Source organism: Crassostrea angulata, chromosome 2, assembly GCF_025612915.1.
Source record: "Crassostrea angulata isolate pt1a10 chromosome 2, ASM2561291v2, whole genome shotgun sequence".
Taxonomy (NCBI): domain Eukaryota; kingdom Metazoa; phylum Mollusca; class Bivalvia; order Ostreida; family Ostreidae; genus Magallana; species Magallana angulata.
The window spans coordinates 78,440,032-78,455,879 of record NC_069112.1 but is presented as its reverse complement, the minus strand read 5'-3'; the positions used below and the strand labels follow the sequence as shown (position 1 = coordinate 78,455,879).

The window sequence follows — 15,848 nt, the reverse complement described above, 5'->3', positions numbered from 1 at the left end:
GTGGGTTTTATTTTAATCTGTATTGTGTAACTAATATATAATTGGAATTAGCTTTTATATCATAAGTAAAATGCTGGTATTGATGAGAATTGTAAGGTGAATGATCTGTGTGATACTTTGTATTTTATACATTTATGCTACATGTAGTAATACTTGTCATATATAAACAATGTATATTTTACTTCATGTCCTGGATTTAAAAATATTAATGTAGGTAAAGTAGTGAAATGTAGGAAGGTAAACCGTGTGTAAAGAAGAATATTCATCAGGAATGAAGTGTGTTGCAATCAGCATAATTAATTAAATGTGTACATCATATTTTTGCACATGATTTGACAGACTGCTCCATTGTTAGCTTTTTATTGGCCAACAAGCTTTTCATATCTCCCTCTGGGTCATCTATTAAATACTGACAGGCTTATGATATTAAAATCTGATCAGTTGGTACATCATGGGTGGAAATGAAAAGTTCACTTTGGACTTAATGAATTATCAAAAAAATGATATCAAATCCTGTTCTATTGTAAAACATTAGATTATATTACTAACAAAGAAAAGGTTTATCCCAACTTGTAAGTGGGTCATTTTGACCTCATTTTGGAATTTAATGACATATTCAAATCAAATCTGGGTCATACCTCTATAGTCAACTACTATCTTGTAGTGTATTTTTTTTTTAAAGATGGATACTTTAGACTTTTCAAAAATATTTTATGGTGTACATATTCATTGTAGTTCAAAACAAATTGAGACAAGTGTATCATGTTCATGTAACAGTGAAGTTTTCTTTGTTTATTCATGTACGTGCAGTTATTTTGTAAATTGCATTCATATTTTTAAAAAAGTAAGATCTTTGTTGCATTTTTAAAGGGAGATTTGATAGGCATTTAATCGAGATGAAAAAACATACAAAAGTAAAGATTTCTATGGGATGTTTTTTTCTTGTGCAATTTTATCATTTTTTAAATAAAAGTCCCTAATAAGGGAATTGCCATATGGATGTTTCTCCATTATTGTATCTTGGCTGTATTTTATTTATTATTGGACACAATTTCAGATTTTTGAACAAAATAAATTTGGAACTGTTTGAAATTGTTTTGTTTTTACATAAAGTAGAAACTTTGCTCAGCTTTTGTGAAAGCAAAAATATAAAAAGTTTCAGTAAGTTTCAGTTGCGGAAACCCTTTGTAAACAATATGTTTCCCAATTGTATATGGAGGTTGAAACTATGCAGAAACTTCAAGTTTCAGTAAGTTTCCGTCGCGGAAACCATTTGTAAACAATATGTATCCCAAACGTATATGGAGATTGAAACTATGCAGAAACTTCAAGTTTCAGTAAGTTTCCGTTGCGGAAACCATTTGGATTCATGGACAGCCTAAGTTTCAGCACTGCGGAAACTTAATGAAACTTGAAGTTTCCGTGCTGAAACCTGTCGGAAACTTAAAGTAACCTTAAGTTTCCGCAGAGTTTCCAAAGGGTTTCCGCAGCGCTGAAACCAGATATTTCATCCAGTGATATTTAATAAAAAATTTACTCCCTTTCCAACCATGATAAAATAAATAAGACCTAGCTAATAGTGTGATGTCTGCCTTAATTTTATTAAAATAAAATTCAAACACACCCGAGTAGCTGGAGACGGATAAGAAATCCAAGAAAAATGTTCAAATTTTACATGTTTTTCTATTAAATGCATAAATACAATACAAAGATAAAAATATGGTTGCTTCTTGTTCATTTCAAAAGTAGTTATTATAGCAGATGTTATTTTAATTTATGTAAAATGTACATTTTCATATCCTACATGCAATTTAAATTGAGACAATTGGAAGGAATGGGTGATTTTTCAACTACACCTTTGGACAGGAAGGAGTTAAAAACTTGGATTTTTTTTTTACATTTTGTATTCAATGATAACTGCATTTGTCTTCATGTAAACTTAATTTGAAAAAAAATATGCCTTAAATAAAAGGGTACGAAGCTTACTAGTCTTAAATGCATATTTTTATACAAGGACATTATAGACAAAAACATACGAAATAAATGTATTAAATATTTAATCTATCATGGATAAATAAAGACAACAATTTGTCATTAAAAACACAACAATATAACATTTACAACACCTAAAAGCTGTGATAAACAAAAACTGAGTCATCTATATGTAACATTCTTAATGTTTATTTATTCGGTATTTCATATTTGGATGAAAATCTCTATTATATTATAAAAGTACAAATATAAAGTAATCAACATACTCTTTTACATGAGAGAGAGAGAGAGAGGGAGAGAGAGAGAGAGAGAGAGAGAGAGAGAGAGAGAGAGAGAGAGAGAGAGAGAGAATGCAAAGGTTTACATTCGCATTGTTTTACATACTTTAATAATCATAATTTCCAGTTTATGGTACTTTAAACAATTTCATAATAAAAACATGTTGGACATGTTAAGAGAGAGAGAGAGAGAGAGAGAGAGAGAGAGAGAGAGAGAGAGAGAGAGAGAGAGAGAGAGAGTTCAATTTTTTTGGCTATTGTGTATTATAATTATAAATTAGGATGTAGACATTAGATTAAATGTCACAATAATTGTTCTCCTTCTCTTGGTGCATGGTGTTTGAGGCTTAGAGGTTGGTTGTTGTCAAATACTCATGCATCTTTCTCAGTCTCTCCAAGTCCTCTTCAATCAACAATGCAGGCAGTTAATTCCTGTATCATGCAAATCTGTGAATTAAAAAGGATAAAATGTATACAAAAAGACAACAAAATTAATGTGAAATAAAGACAAATATAGTCATATTTTGGGACTAAACTTCATATTCACCTTAAATTTTTAACAGTTCTGATTACAAAATTTGTTTAAAATGGACACTACAGAAAACATGTACTGATTTATGTATACATGTATGTACCCTGTTGTATTCATATAAATCTGATATGAGTTACATGCATATACATGTAAAGATGATGATTTTGGTTTAGCAAAGCAGTTCACATCCAGGTGACATTAAACTCTTAATAATTCAGTAATTGAGACTAATCAGGTTTGTCGATTGAGAGCACAGTAAATGTAATAATACTTCCCTAATTGAAATTTTCAGTTCATGTTAAAATATTTAGTCTTAAAGCATATAAATGCTCTGTTATAAATTGTTTGTGAAATACCATGATAAATGAAAAATTGTCACTTCAATTGAAAATACCTAACCTTCAGTGAAAAAAAGAAAGAAATAGAATCACACCTTATGCAAACAAAAGAACCTCTCAATTTCACTTCTGATCTTGGTATGCATGTTTGAATAAATTTCTCCTTGGCTGCAGTTTGTGGGCCTCATGAAGTATGGCTTGGGGAGAATTAGGTATCAAGCACAGCAAGTGTCACCCAGCAGAACATTCCATGTTCTCCTTCTTCCAAATCTTTAAATAAATAATTTTTAAATGTATTGAAAATACAAAACAACAGATTTTTTTAAATCATAAAGATATATACTTAAAACATGTCAGAAATGCACTTATTAATAATGTAAAACACATTTGAAATAGATACACTTCAAAAAACATGTGCATCATGATTGGGATCTGCCCAGTGGAAAGAAATAAATAAGGTCAAATTTAAATATAACTATATGGAGTTTTAAAAATTATATGCTTCAAAAATTTAAAATGCAGTTATTCTTTAAAAAGTGATTTAAAAAAGGAAGATATAATATAAAATACATGTACATAAAAATCATACTGGCACTGTACCAGTTATCGGCTAAAATGTAACGTTTTCTTTTCGTAATTCCTCATTTCTTGATATTTGTGGATAAAACTTGACATACTTTTAAAAGTGAACTCCTTATTTATCAATTTGTTAGTTTATATCATTATTTAGAACCCAAAACATCTTTTTTTTGTTTTTAGCGCGCCCCGATTTTGCCGAGTTTTTACGATTTACTGTACCAGTTATCGGCTTCGTGATAATAACATAGTAAAGTGCGTTTTCATGTCGATTTTATACTCTGCTAAGTATAGTTTGAATTATGCCCCTTGTGGGGTCATACTAAAGTAGTCGGGGTCATGATACATTATATAAACAAAACTCATAAAATTATTCGTTTATTATCAGACGGTAATACACCAAATCGTAGACTATTCAAAGCATAATTATGCAATCAAGCGTTGAATTGCGCAACGAATCTGTCGGAAATTTGTGAATTCCTTTTGTTTATACATGTTAAATGTATTGATTTTATATGTGAAATCATAGAAGGAATATCATAACGTATCAGAAAGGAGTAATATTCTATTTTTAACTTATTACGTCACTTCCCCCACTGATGAAAGTGCAAAGGTAAACAATGATCGTTTAAGCTCATGTATAAAACATATTCAAGAAAGTTTTTAAGCAAATATACTTTTCTTTATTCAAAACAGACGACTGAATTAAAAAATCTTGGATTGATATGTGCTTTAAACCCGAACTCTCAGTTTAGCCGATAACTGGTCCTGAGGCCATAAAACTTAGACGAGCTCAATTTTGATCTAAGTCTCACTTTTATAAAAGGAACATATAGTGGAAAAGTGAGACTTAGATCAAAAGTGAGCTCGTCTAAGTTTTATGGCCCCGGGGCCTGGTCTTAGCCGATAACTGGTACAGTACCAGTACCAATATTGTCCAATCATATAATTTTAGTATCTTTACATTGCTTGACTGTGCATAACATTTATTTAGACGTTTCAGAAATAATTTTGATCCACCACTTGCATTTTGTCAAAAGGGAGATAAATCTTAATATGCAGTAACAACATTGAAAAAAATTATGCTAACATGTTCACTCAATATTTATTTATCAAGGAGCTGATAATTCCTTTCTCATTAATGTTTTAAAAATTCAAGGAAAAAATTGTACAATGTTTTTGTACTTATAGTACCCATTTCACTAATAATTTTGGAAATTTTTGTTAAATGTCTTATGTGACAACAACAATAAAATCAATGTGAAGGTCAAATAAAGAAAAAAGTACCTTTAACTGCTGTCAACAATGCAGCCTCCTCCAATGAAGGGATCCTTCAACATAGGGGATATGAACCATGTGCAAAATCCTTCTTCCATAATTATATCACACAGATACTGCAACTTTTCATTTCAAGCCAGTTGCCTTTCCGTATCTTAATCATATGTAAGATTTTTAAACTTTAAAATTTCTGACAAATGCTTATTATACCAATTTTTGAGTTGAAGTGGCAAATTAATTACACTGGCGGCCATATTTAATCACTGTGTTAAATCTTAACCAAGGTACTGGGGGTGTATTAAAGTTAACACAGAGTTAACACATGGTCTAACACACTTTTGAAAAACGTTTAACCATGTGGTTAACTTTAACACCGAGTTTAACACAGAGTTAACACGGTGTTAGAGTTAACCACCTTTCGAAAAACCGGGCCCATTTCTTTATATGTAATCAACATTTTAAAAATCGTTTGTTCATTTTAATTGAGAGAGAGAGAGAGAGAGAGAGAGAGAGAGAGAGAGAGAGAGAGAGAGAGAGAGAGGGTTACTAGGACCATGCGTGTTATTTATTTACTGATGAAGAAAATAACACCTTAATCCATAATCCATTAACTAAATGGACAATCATAGAATACAAGTGGAAATTTATATATTTCAAGTAGAAAATTATACAATACAACTGAAAATGTATATAATACAAATGCAAAAGATCTGATACATATTTTAACCAGTCTGTAATAGCATTAGATAAACTTCAACAATTTTTGTTTATTTAAGTGTCTTTGCCTGTACAAAACAAGAAAACAAATATAATTAAATTATAAATTACTTATTACATAAACATACTAGTATACTGTTTCTTTAATATAATCATGCCTTACAAATTTCCTAACTGATAATTAACTTAAGCGTCCGGTACCTCTGACTAAGCATTTCCAGGGAAATCAAGGTACATCTATAACTTGCAAGTTATTACACAATTTCAACAAAACAACGCCCAAACTGTCTTTTCTCTGTCGACATGCCACTCAGCAATGCCAGATATCATGCCCTTCCACATAAACTTTATGCCATTCATCTTTGTCCCAGCGCTCTAGTTAGATCATTATCGGTAATGCCAGCTATCATACCCTTCCACATAAACTGTACGCCATTCATCTTTGTCCCAGCGCTTTAGTTAGATCATTATCGGTAATGCCAGCTATCATGCCCTTCCACATAAACTGTACGCCATTCATCTTTGTCCCAGCGCTCTAGTTAGATCATTATCGGTAATCCAGCTACCATGCCCTTTCACATAAACTGTACGCCATTCATCTTTGTCCCAGCGCTCTAGTTAGATCATTATCTGTAATCCAGCTATCATGCCCTTCCACATAAACTGTACGCCATTCATCTTTGTCTCAGCGCTCTAGTTAGATCATTATCTGTAATCCAGCTATCATGCCCTTCCACATAAACTGTACGCCATTCATCTTTGTCCCAGCGCTCTAGTTAGATCATTATCTGTAATCCAGCTATCATGCCCTTCCACATAAACTGCATGCCATTCATCTTTGTCCCAGCGCTCTAGTTAGATCATTATCTGTATTCCAGCTATCATGCCCTTCCACATAAACTGTATGCCATTCATCTTTGTCCCAGCGCTCTAGTTAGATCATTATCGGTAATCCAGCTATCATGCCCTTCCACATAAACTGTATGCCATTCATCTTTGTCCCAGCGCACTAGTTAGATCATTTTCGGTAATCCAGCTATCATGCCCTTCCACATAAACTGTATGCCATTCATCTTTGTCCCAGCGCTCTAGTTAGATCATTATCGGTAATCCAGCTATCATGCCCTTCCACATAAACTGTATGCCATTCATCTTTGTCCCAGCGCTCTAGTTAGATCATTATCGATAATCCAGCTATCATGCCCTTCCACATAAACTGTATGCCATTCATCTTTGTCCCAGCGCTCTAGTTAGATCATTATCGATAATCCAGCTATCATGCCCTTCCACATAAACTGTATGCCATTCATCTTTGTCCCAGCGCTCTAGTTAGATCATTATCGATAATCCAGCTATCATGCCCTTCCACATAAACTGTACGCCATTCATCTTTGTCCCAGCGCTCTAGTTAGATCATTATCGGTAATCCAGCTATCATGCCCTTCCACATAAACTGTACGCCATTCATCTTTGTCCCAGCGCTCTAGTTAGATCATTATCGGTAATCCAGCTATCATGCCCTTCCACATAAACTGTACGCCATTCATCTTTGTCCCAGTGCTCTAGTTAGATCATTATCGATAATCCAGCTATCATGCCCTTCCACATAAACTGTATGCCATTCATCTTTGTCCCAGCGCTCTAGTTAGATCATTATCGATAATCCAGCTATCATGCCCTTCCACATAAACTGTACGCCATTCATCTTTGTCCCAGCGCTCTAGTTAGATCATTATCGATAATCCAGCTATCATGCCCTTCCACATAAACTGTACGCCATTCATCTTTGTCCCAGCGCTCTAGTTAGATCATTATCGGTAATCCAGCTATCATGCCCTTCCACATAAACTGTACGCCATTCATCTTTGTCCCAGCGCTCTAGTTAGATCATTATCGGTTATCAGAAGTCAATCAGCGTAAACACTCTTAAAAACAAATGCGTTCTTTTCTCGTTTAACATCAAGCAGTTTAAAATTACATCTTTATGGACAGTTCATTAGATTGAAATTGACTTCTCCAAAGTTTTGTAACAATCTTTACAATTGCTGTTTTATATATTTATTATACTGGCATTTGAAGCCATCAGTAAAGCAATATTTTTAAAAACTTTGACCTGGATATAGCTTTTATAGTATCTACATGTGTTCAACTTCATACTGTATTAAAATCATAACTAAATAATAGTTAATATAATAATGATAATAATAATAACTATTAATAATAATTTTTTTCCTTCAAAATATCAATTTCCATGCCAAATTTGAGCAATATTTTAAGGAGAATAATCTGTTTGGGGCCCCATATTTCCAAACAAAATTGCATGTGACATAAATCACAATAAAATATATGAACATATAAGATCCCCATCTTGATAATTGTTTGTTTTCGGATAATTGACATTACAAGTATTTCAGGTGCCAACCTCCTAAATTTGTCATTTATATCTAAATTTTAATCTAGTCAGAGTTTTCCAAAGATAAGAAATGACACTCTACATAACAAAAGAAATGTTGGCCAAACAATATTTTGGTAATGTTATATGAAGATTTCAAGTCATCCCATAAAAAAGCTATTTTATTGTGTATGACCGCTAGAAAATCTTATCTTAACATTGCACTGTTCATTATTTCTGAATAAAATTCCAAAAACAGTCTATAGCAACTCATTTCGGGGCTGTAGTGGTGGTGGGGGTCAATCAATGAGAAGTGTTGTATCACTGACTTCAAAGAGAATAGAGAAAAATAAATAAAACATCGCATCCTGATCACGACGTAAATTGTTATTTGAACTGTTATTCCGTTCGGGAAATCTTATATTTCCGACTTGTCATTGTCCATAAATACAGACAATTTCTGAAATATTTAATGATATATAAGGCACGGAGTTCATAGCTTTGAACTTCATTTGAAATTGCATCGGAATTATTTAGAGAGTGCAATTTGCACTGCTGATGATTTCTGAAAAAAACTCTAAAACAGTCTTTAGCAACTCATTTTAGGGCTGGAGTGTGACGAGGGGAGGGGGGGGGGGGGTAAAAATATATTGGAATTGAAGAAAACATGGTATTTGAAATAAAACATCACATCCTGTTCATGACGTTAACTATTGTTTGAAGTGTATTTCCGCTCGTTTAATCTTATATTCCCGACTTGTCGTAGTCACTGACTATAGATAATTTTCAATTTCTTTTAAATAGATATAAAGCACGAAGTTCATAGCATTAAAATCCATTTAGATTTGCATCGGTAATATTGAGAGTATCAGGACTTATAACCAGAGAGAGCAAACTAGGCTGTAGCCAACACTCAGTATTCCTGAGCAATATCACACAGTACAATTTATTGCACAAGGATAAAATGACTCCTCATTCTCTGATCAGAAGAACTTTGTATGGAATGACTCTAATAACGCTGCCGATTTGTTTATTATCATTTTACGTCACAGTTACATCTGCGAGTGTTCACGGTGAGAGGTATATTGGTCCCGTTGTCCGGGTGATGGGGATCATTGGTCAGCAGCAATGTGTCCGGGAATGTAGACACAGGCCCAAGCTGTGTCGTGGAGTCAACTACCGGAAACAGGAACTGCTGTGTGAACTTGTGTCGGCCATCAACGAAACGGAACCAAAACCCGGCTATGTTAGAATTGAACTAGATCAGGTAGTTTCCATGTTATCCATCTGTCTGCCCGTCTGTCTGCCCGTCTGTCTGTCCGTCTGTCTGTCTGTCTGTCTGTCTGTCTGTGTCCTTGTTTTTTTCTTCATTTTTGTAATCAAATGATATATTTATTTTTCATTCCATATCTAATTCTACCCTGACACATCTACAGAGTGCCAATATCACACAGGAATGTGTGTCGTGCTCTGCTGACGAAATGTGTGTTACGCTTTCCAGTAAGAAGAACCATTGTATTAAAGGTGGGTTAATTATTTCTATTTAGAAAGTAAAAACACATGAAATACTTAAATCCACACTTTGCAAAAGTTTTCCTTTAGCGGGGTCAACCTAAAGGTTAAGAATTCAAAACCAATAAAATCCCTTTATGCAACAAGACATTTTGGCGCCCGTTGATAAAATCTCTTTGAATTTAATTCATTCCTTTAAGGTTTGAGGTACCCCATCCTGTGAAGCAATCAAAAAGTACAACGGAATTATTATTTTTTTGCCGTCAAATGGCAAAGTTAAACTCATTTAAACAAGAAAGATTCCTGGGATTTTTTGTGGATTTGTCTATTAATAATTTGATATTTTTTTGATACCCCCTCCCCCACCAACCCCCCCCCCCCCCCCCCCCCCCAAAAATGGTGCACGTTTCTGTAAAAGTTAATTCCAATATTCAGTTGTAGGTAATTTGTAAATCGTTGCCCGTTATCTTTTGCCATATAAGTAGAGTGACAATACAAAAAAAAATTGAGTTTAATGTACCATCCAACTTCACAGCTAATTTGTAAATTTGGGAAAATGAAGTGCCAAGTACTGATTTTCATCTCGTCGTAGAAATGTCTATTGTTAACATTCAAAATAATAAATGGGCAAACATGTTTGAAGAAGGGAGATAACTTTAAAGTAAAAAATCAGCTGTTTGATATACAGGTTCATGTAAACTCGATAAATAAGCAACTGTTTCTATTCTTATCAGTCCATTAAAAATCTTAATTCATGTATCCACATTATGCAGACATTTTAACGGTTCGAGTAATACTCTTAAAATGTAAATAAATGAATACTTTAATAAATGTAAATAAAAACAATATTCTACATTAAGAAACAAAAACAAAAATACTTTAAAAAATAATATTAGTTGTTTTTTCGTTCACTTTAGATGGAATTATTACTATTTAGATAATGACAGTCCGGCGGATTGTACATCCCTTCACAACAATAACTGTGGCCTACCAAGTGGACTATACAGAATAAAGCTATCGTTCCTAGGTCACGTGACAGCTTTCTGTGACATGGATACAGATGGCGGCGGCTGGACAGTACAGACAGTTTATTATCATTATTATTATTAATATTATTGATAGTTATACTTTTACTAACACATTAATACTTTAATTTTGGTTACACCAAATACGTTTTGTTTCTTAGAGAAAAGTGTATTAAAGAAATCCAGGTAAATCAAAAAAAAAATATTGTGTATTTCAAAAATGTAGCACAATGTCTAATAATGTTTAGCACACACATATTCTATGTTATTTTGCCTCGATATTGTATCAATCACCATTTATTCTTTTCAAGATGTTTCAGAAACGACAGGATGGTTCTGAGGATTTTTATAGAACATGGACGGAGTACAAGAACGGATTTGGAAAATTGAGATCTGAGTTTTGGCTCGGTATTGTTCTTACTTTGTTTTATATTCAAATTAATTATGAAGATCTTTTTTTACATTTTTTAACTGGTTTGTTTTAAAAGTCTGGACAATTTTTAAGAAAATAAATGTACACAATGTTTACAAAAATTATTGTACACGCTATTTACAACAACGTTTTACATAAGTTATTTAATTTATATCTAGGTTAAAAAGGGTGCAGGGTTAAACAAAATAGTTTTATTGCAATTGGTGTCATTGACAAAGAAAGAGCTATCCTGATTTCAAAGTTTTTTAGTTTTTTTTCCCGCTGCTATTACAGGTAACGAAAAACTACACCACCTGCTGAGTCAGGGGACGTATGAGATGAGGATGGACATGGAGGACTTTGACAACCAGACGCGTTACGTCAAGTACACCAGTTTTAACGTAGGAGACGAGTCTAGCAAGTACACAGTCACGTTGACAGGGTTTTCTGGGAACGTTGGTGAGATTTATGTCTTTCATGCGTCAAACTTTGTTCGATTCAAGTTGTTATGCTCCTTGTTTACATTAAGTGTCGATACATTCATTTTAAACTCGAATTATGTAATTCAAGTCATATATTTTTTCCCTTATAATAACGTATTGAGATGTAATACTCAAACAAAGAATAATATAAAAAAAGTATTGATCACTTAGCCGATGCGTTTTTGAGTTTAAAAAAGGTTTATTTTTATGTATTTATGTTTTTGCAGGGGACTGTTTCACAAATGCAACCATTGCTAAGGTTATTAATAACATGAATTTTTCCACATGGGATCAAGACAATGATCTTCTTACACGTAACTGTGCCGCCAAATCGACATCTGGATGGTGGCACAGCTCCTGTAACTGTGCGAACCCTAACGGCCTGTATCTGGTAGGGGAAACCACTCTTAACAATCAAGGAGTAACTTATCATCCATGGCGGAGTAGGTACTATTCGCTTAAGTCAACTCGCTTAATGGTAAGACGAGTTGCCTAGACACTGGATAGCATCATCAATAATGGAGATTGTTTTTCTATTTAACTAATTATGTATAATTAACAGATTTTGATACGATGATTAGGTTTCAGGTTGTTTGGATTCTTGTTGTCATTCGATTTATGAAATAGGAATTTTATTACAATTTATGTATAATATTAATTAAAACTACATATGCATGGTAGCAAGGAAACAAAGTTTTAATCAACAGGATTCCACTTCCGGAATCTCACTACCGTTCAACACATTTCATTCACTTTAGCAAAGAAATGTCTACAGCAGAAAGATACGAGTTACAGGAAGAGAAAAATACAAATACTAAAGGCGTTTAAAGTTATCGTAAGAAATAAGTATAGGGTACCTAAACTTTCTGTCCACGGTCATACCTGAGTGAACAACACAGATAAGTTTCCTGAATGCTGGCAAAGTTATGTTTAGAAATATCGAATGCCCTGAACATTACTCTCCACGGTCTGTGTTCCGTGTCTGTGTTATAAAGTGACTCAAACTGCTATATGCATAGACATGCTTATCGACAAATCATGCGCCCCTCTTGCATTCGACATAACACACGGAAAAATGGTTCAGTCCGACTACGTCACTCACGATCACGTGTTTAATAACAATTATGGACAATATCCAGCCACGTTTAAAATACAGGACTGTGAAGCTAACCCAGTATATGTGATTGTAACGGTGTTTATATTGTTGGTTACATGTTATAATTCTAATGGTGTAATTTAGTAATACTGTTTATATGTTATGATAAATAACTTTTTCGACGAAGTGAACATAAAAGGAAAAAAAAGGAAAAGTGTACGTTGTCTTCGGTGTTGGTAGTGCAAATTAAGATAATAAACTCTTTTATGCGTTAATCGTGTTTTTGTTTTTTGTTTTTGTTTTTGTCTAAATATTTAAACAAAAGGTATTTTTTATACAGTGTATGTGCAAAACACATAATATGTTCACTGTACAGCTGTAACTTCCTTATGCCTTCTTTCACGCGCTGCTAGGTTAAGAAAACAAAAAAAACTACCTTAAAAACATTAAAAATGACCGTAGATAGTGAACGTATTTTCCTTAATAGCAAATGAGATTTACAAAACTCAGAACCTCAAGGTTTTGTACGACTACTATCTTCTTATTCACATTGAAGTTCAACCTTTAAAAACACTAAGTCCAATAGGTGTTTTACAAACAGTTTTATTTATAGCGTGATTGTATAGGTCTTACAAATTTACAAACTCAACTCGACCAGTACATGTCTGATGTCAAATTCCAAATCTTAATCAAAATTTGTCAAATATCATTTTACATGGGATTATATACCTTTTCACTTATGACCAATAGTTAAGATTGGATATGTCTATCTGTGATGATCATGAGGGAACATTTAGAGCTTAAATTTCGAAGCTAACAAATATCTTACTAATAATAGAATATAGACTTTATGATTGAGCTATAACTAATATATCACTCTTATCTTTAGTGTTTGGATATGGAAACTGATTTACCATTCTTAAATCGTTTGTTCATTTTAATTGAGAGAGAGAGAGAGAGAGAGAGAGAGAGAGAGAGAGAGAGAGGGGGTTACTAGGACCATGCGTGTTATTTATTTACTGATGAAGAAAATAACACCTTAATCCATAATCCATTAACTAAATGGACAATCATAGAATACAAGTGGAAAATTATATATTTCAAGTAGACAATTATACAATACAACTGAAAATGTATATAATACAAATGCAAAAGATCTGATACATATTTTAACCAGTCTGTAATAGCATTAGATAAACTTCAACAATTTTTGTTTATTTAAGTGTCTTTGCCTGTACAAAACAAGAAAACAAATATAATTAAATTATAAATTACTAAATACATAAACATACTAGTATACTGTTTATTTAATATAATCATGCCTTACAAATTTCCTAACTGATAATTAAATAAAGCGTCCGGTACCTCTGACCAAGCATTTCCAGGGACATCAAGGTACATCTATAACTTGCAAGTTATTACACAATTTCAACAAAAGTCACCCAAACTTTCTTTTCTCTGTCGACATGCCACAGAGCAATGCCAGCTATCATGCCCTTCCACATAAACTGTATGCCTCTCATCTTTGTCCCAGAGCTCTAGTTAGATCATTATCGGTAATCCAGCTATCATACCCTTCCACATAAACTGTACGCCATTCATCTTTGTCCCAGCGCTCTAGTTAGATCAGTATCGATAATCCAGCTATCATGCCCTTCCACATAAACTGTATGCCATTTATCTTTGTCCCAGCGCTCTAGTTAGATCATTATCGATAATCCAGCTATCATGCCCTTCCACATAAACTGTATGCCATTCATCTTTGTCCCAGCGCTCTAGTTAGATCATTATCGATAATCCAGCTATCATGCCCTTCCACAGAAACTGTATGCCATTCATCTTTGTCCCAGCGCTCTAGTTAGATCATTATCGGTAATGCCAGCTATCATACCCTTCCACATAAACTGTACGCCATTCATCTTTGTCCCAGCGCTCTAGTTAGATCATTATCGGTAATCCAGCTATCATGCCCTTCCACATAAACTGTATGCCATTCATCTTTGTCCCAGCGCTCTAATTAGATCATTATCGGTAATGCCAGCTATCATCCCCTTCCACATAAACTGTACGCCATTCATCTTTGTCCCAGCGCTCTAGTTAGATCATTATCGGTAATCCAGCTATCATACCCTTCCACATAAACTGTTCGCCATTCATCTTTGTCCCAGCGCTCTAGTTAGATTATTATCGATAATCCAGCTATCATGCCCTTCCACATAAACTGTATGCCATTCACCTTTGTCCCAGCGCTCTAGTTAGATCATTATCGGTAATCCAGCTATCATGCCCTTCCACATAAACTGTACGCCATTCATCTTTGTCCCAGCGCTCTAGTTAGATCATTATCGGTAATCCAGCTATCATGCCCTTCCACATAAACTGTTCGCCATTCATCTTTGTCCCAGCGCTCTAGTTAGATCATTATCGGTTATCAGAAGTCAATGAGCGTAAACACTCTTAAAAACAAATGCGTTCTTTTCTCGTTTAAAATCAAGCAGTTTAAAATTACATATTTATCGACAGTTCATTAGATTGAAATTGACTTCTCCAAAGTTTTGTAAGAATCTTTACAATTGCTGTTTTATTTGTTATACTGACATTTGAAGCCATCAGTAAAGCAATGTTTTTTAAAAAATTTGATTTGGATATAGCTTTTATAGTACATGTATATACATGTGTTCAACTTCATACTGTATTAAAATCATAACTAAATAATAGTTAGTATAATAATGATAATAATAATAACTATTAATATTAATTTTTTTTCCTTCAAAAATCCATGCCAAATTTGAGCAATTTTTTAAGGAGAATTATCTGCTTGGGGCCCATATTTCCAAACAAAATGGGCTGTGACATAGATCACAATAAAATATATGAACATATAAGATCTCCATCTTGATATCTATGTTTGTTTTCGGATAATTGACATTACAAGTATTTCAGGTGACAACCTCCTAAATTTGTCATTTATATCTAAATTTTAATCTAGTCAGAGTTATCGAAAGATAAGAAATGACACTTGACATAACAAAGGAATTGGTGGCCAAACAATATTTTGGTAATGTTCTATGAAGATTTCAAGTCATCCCATAAAAAAGAGTACTTTTGCTATTTTATTGTGTATGACCGCTAGTAAATCTTATCTTAACTTTGCACTGTTCATTATTTCTGACTAAAAGTCCAAAAACAGTCTATAGCAACTCATTTCGGGGCTGTAG

General features: G+C 33.4%; 1 protein-coding gene across 1 annotated transcript in view; it reads left to right on the top strand.

Annotated features, from left to right (window-relative positions):
- LOC128174886 (uncharacterized) overlaps positions 1-12,859 on the top strand; it is a 34,009-nt gene extending 21,150 nt beyond the window's left edge. Inside the window, exons 8-13 of the mRNA XM_052840313.1 lie at positions 9,156-9,370; positions 9,540-9,627; positions 10,553-10,692; positions 10,952-11,048; positions 11,347-11,511; positions 11,762-12,859. Coding sequence (XP_052696273.1) covers positions 9,156-9,370; positions 9,540-9,627; positions 10,553-10,692; positions 10,952-11,048; positions 11,347-11,511; positions 11,762-12,030 — 974 coding nt within the window. The 3' untranslated portion in view covers positions 12,031-12,859. The remainder of the gene's footprint in view (positions 1-9,155; positions 9,371-9,539; positions 9,628-10,552; positions 10,693-10,951; positions 11,049-11,346; positions 11,512-11,761) is intronic.
- Positions 12,860-15,848: the final 2,989 nt, after the last annotated feature.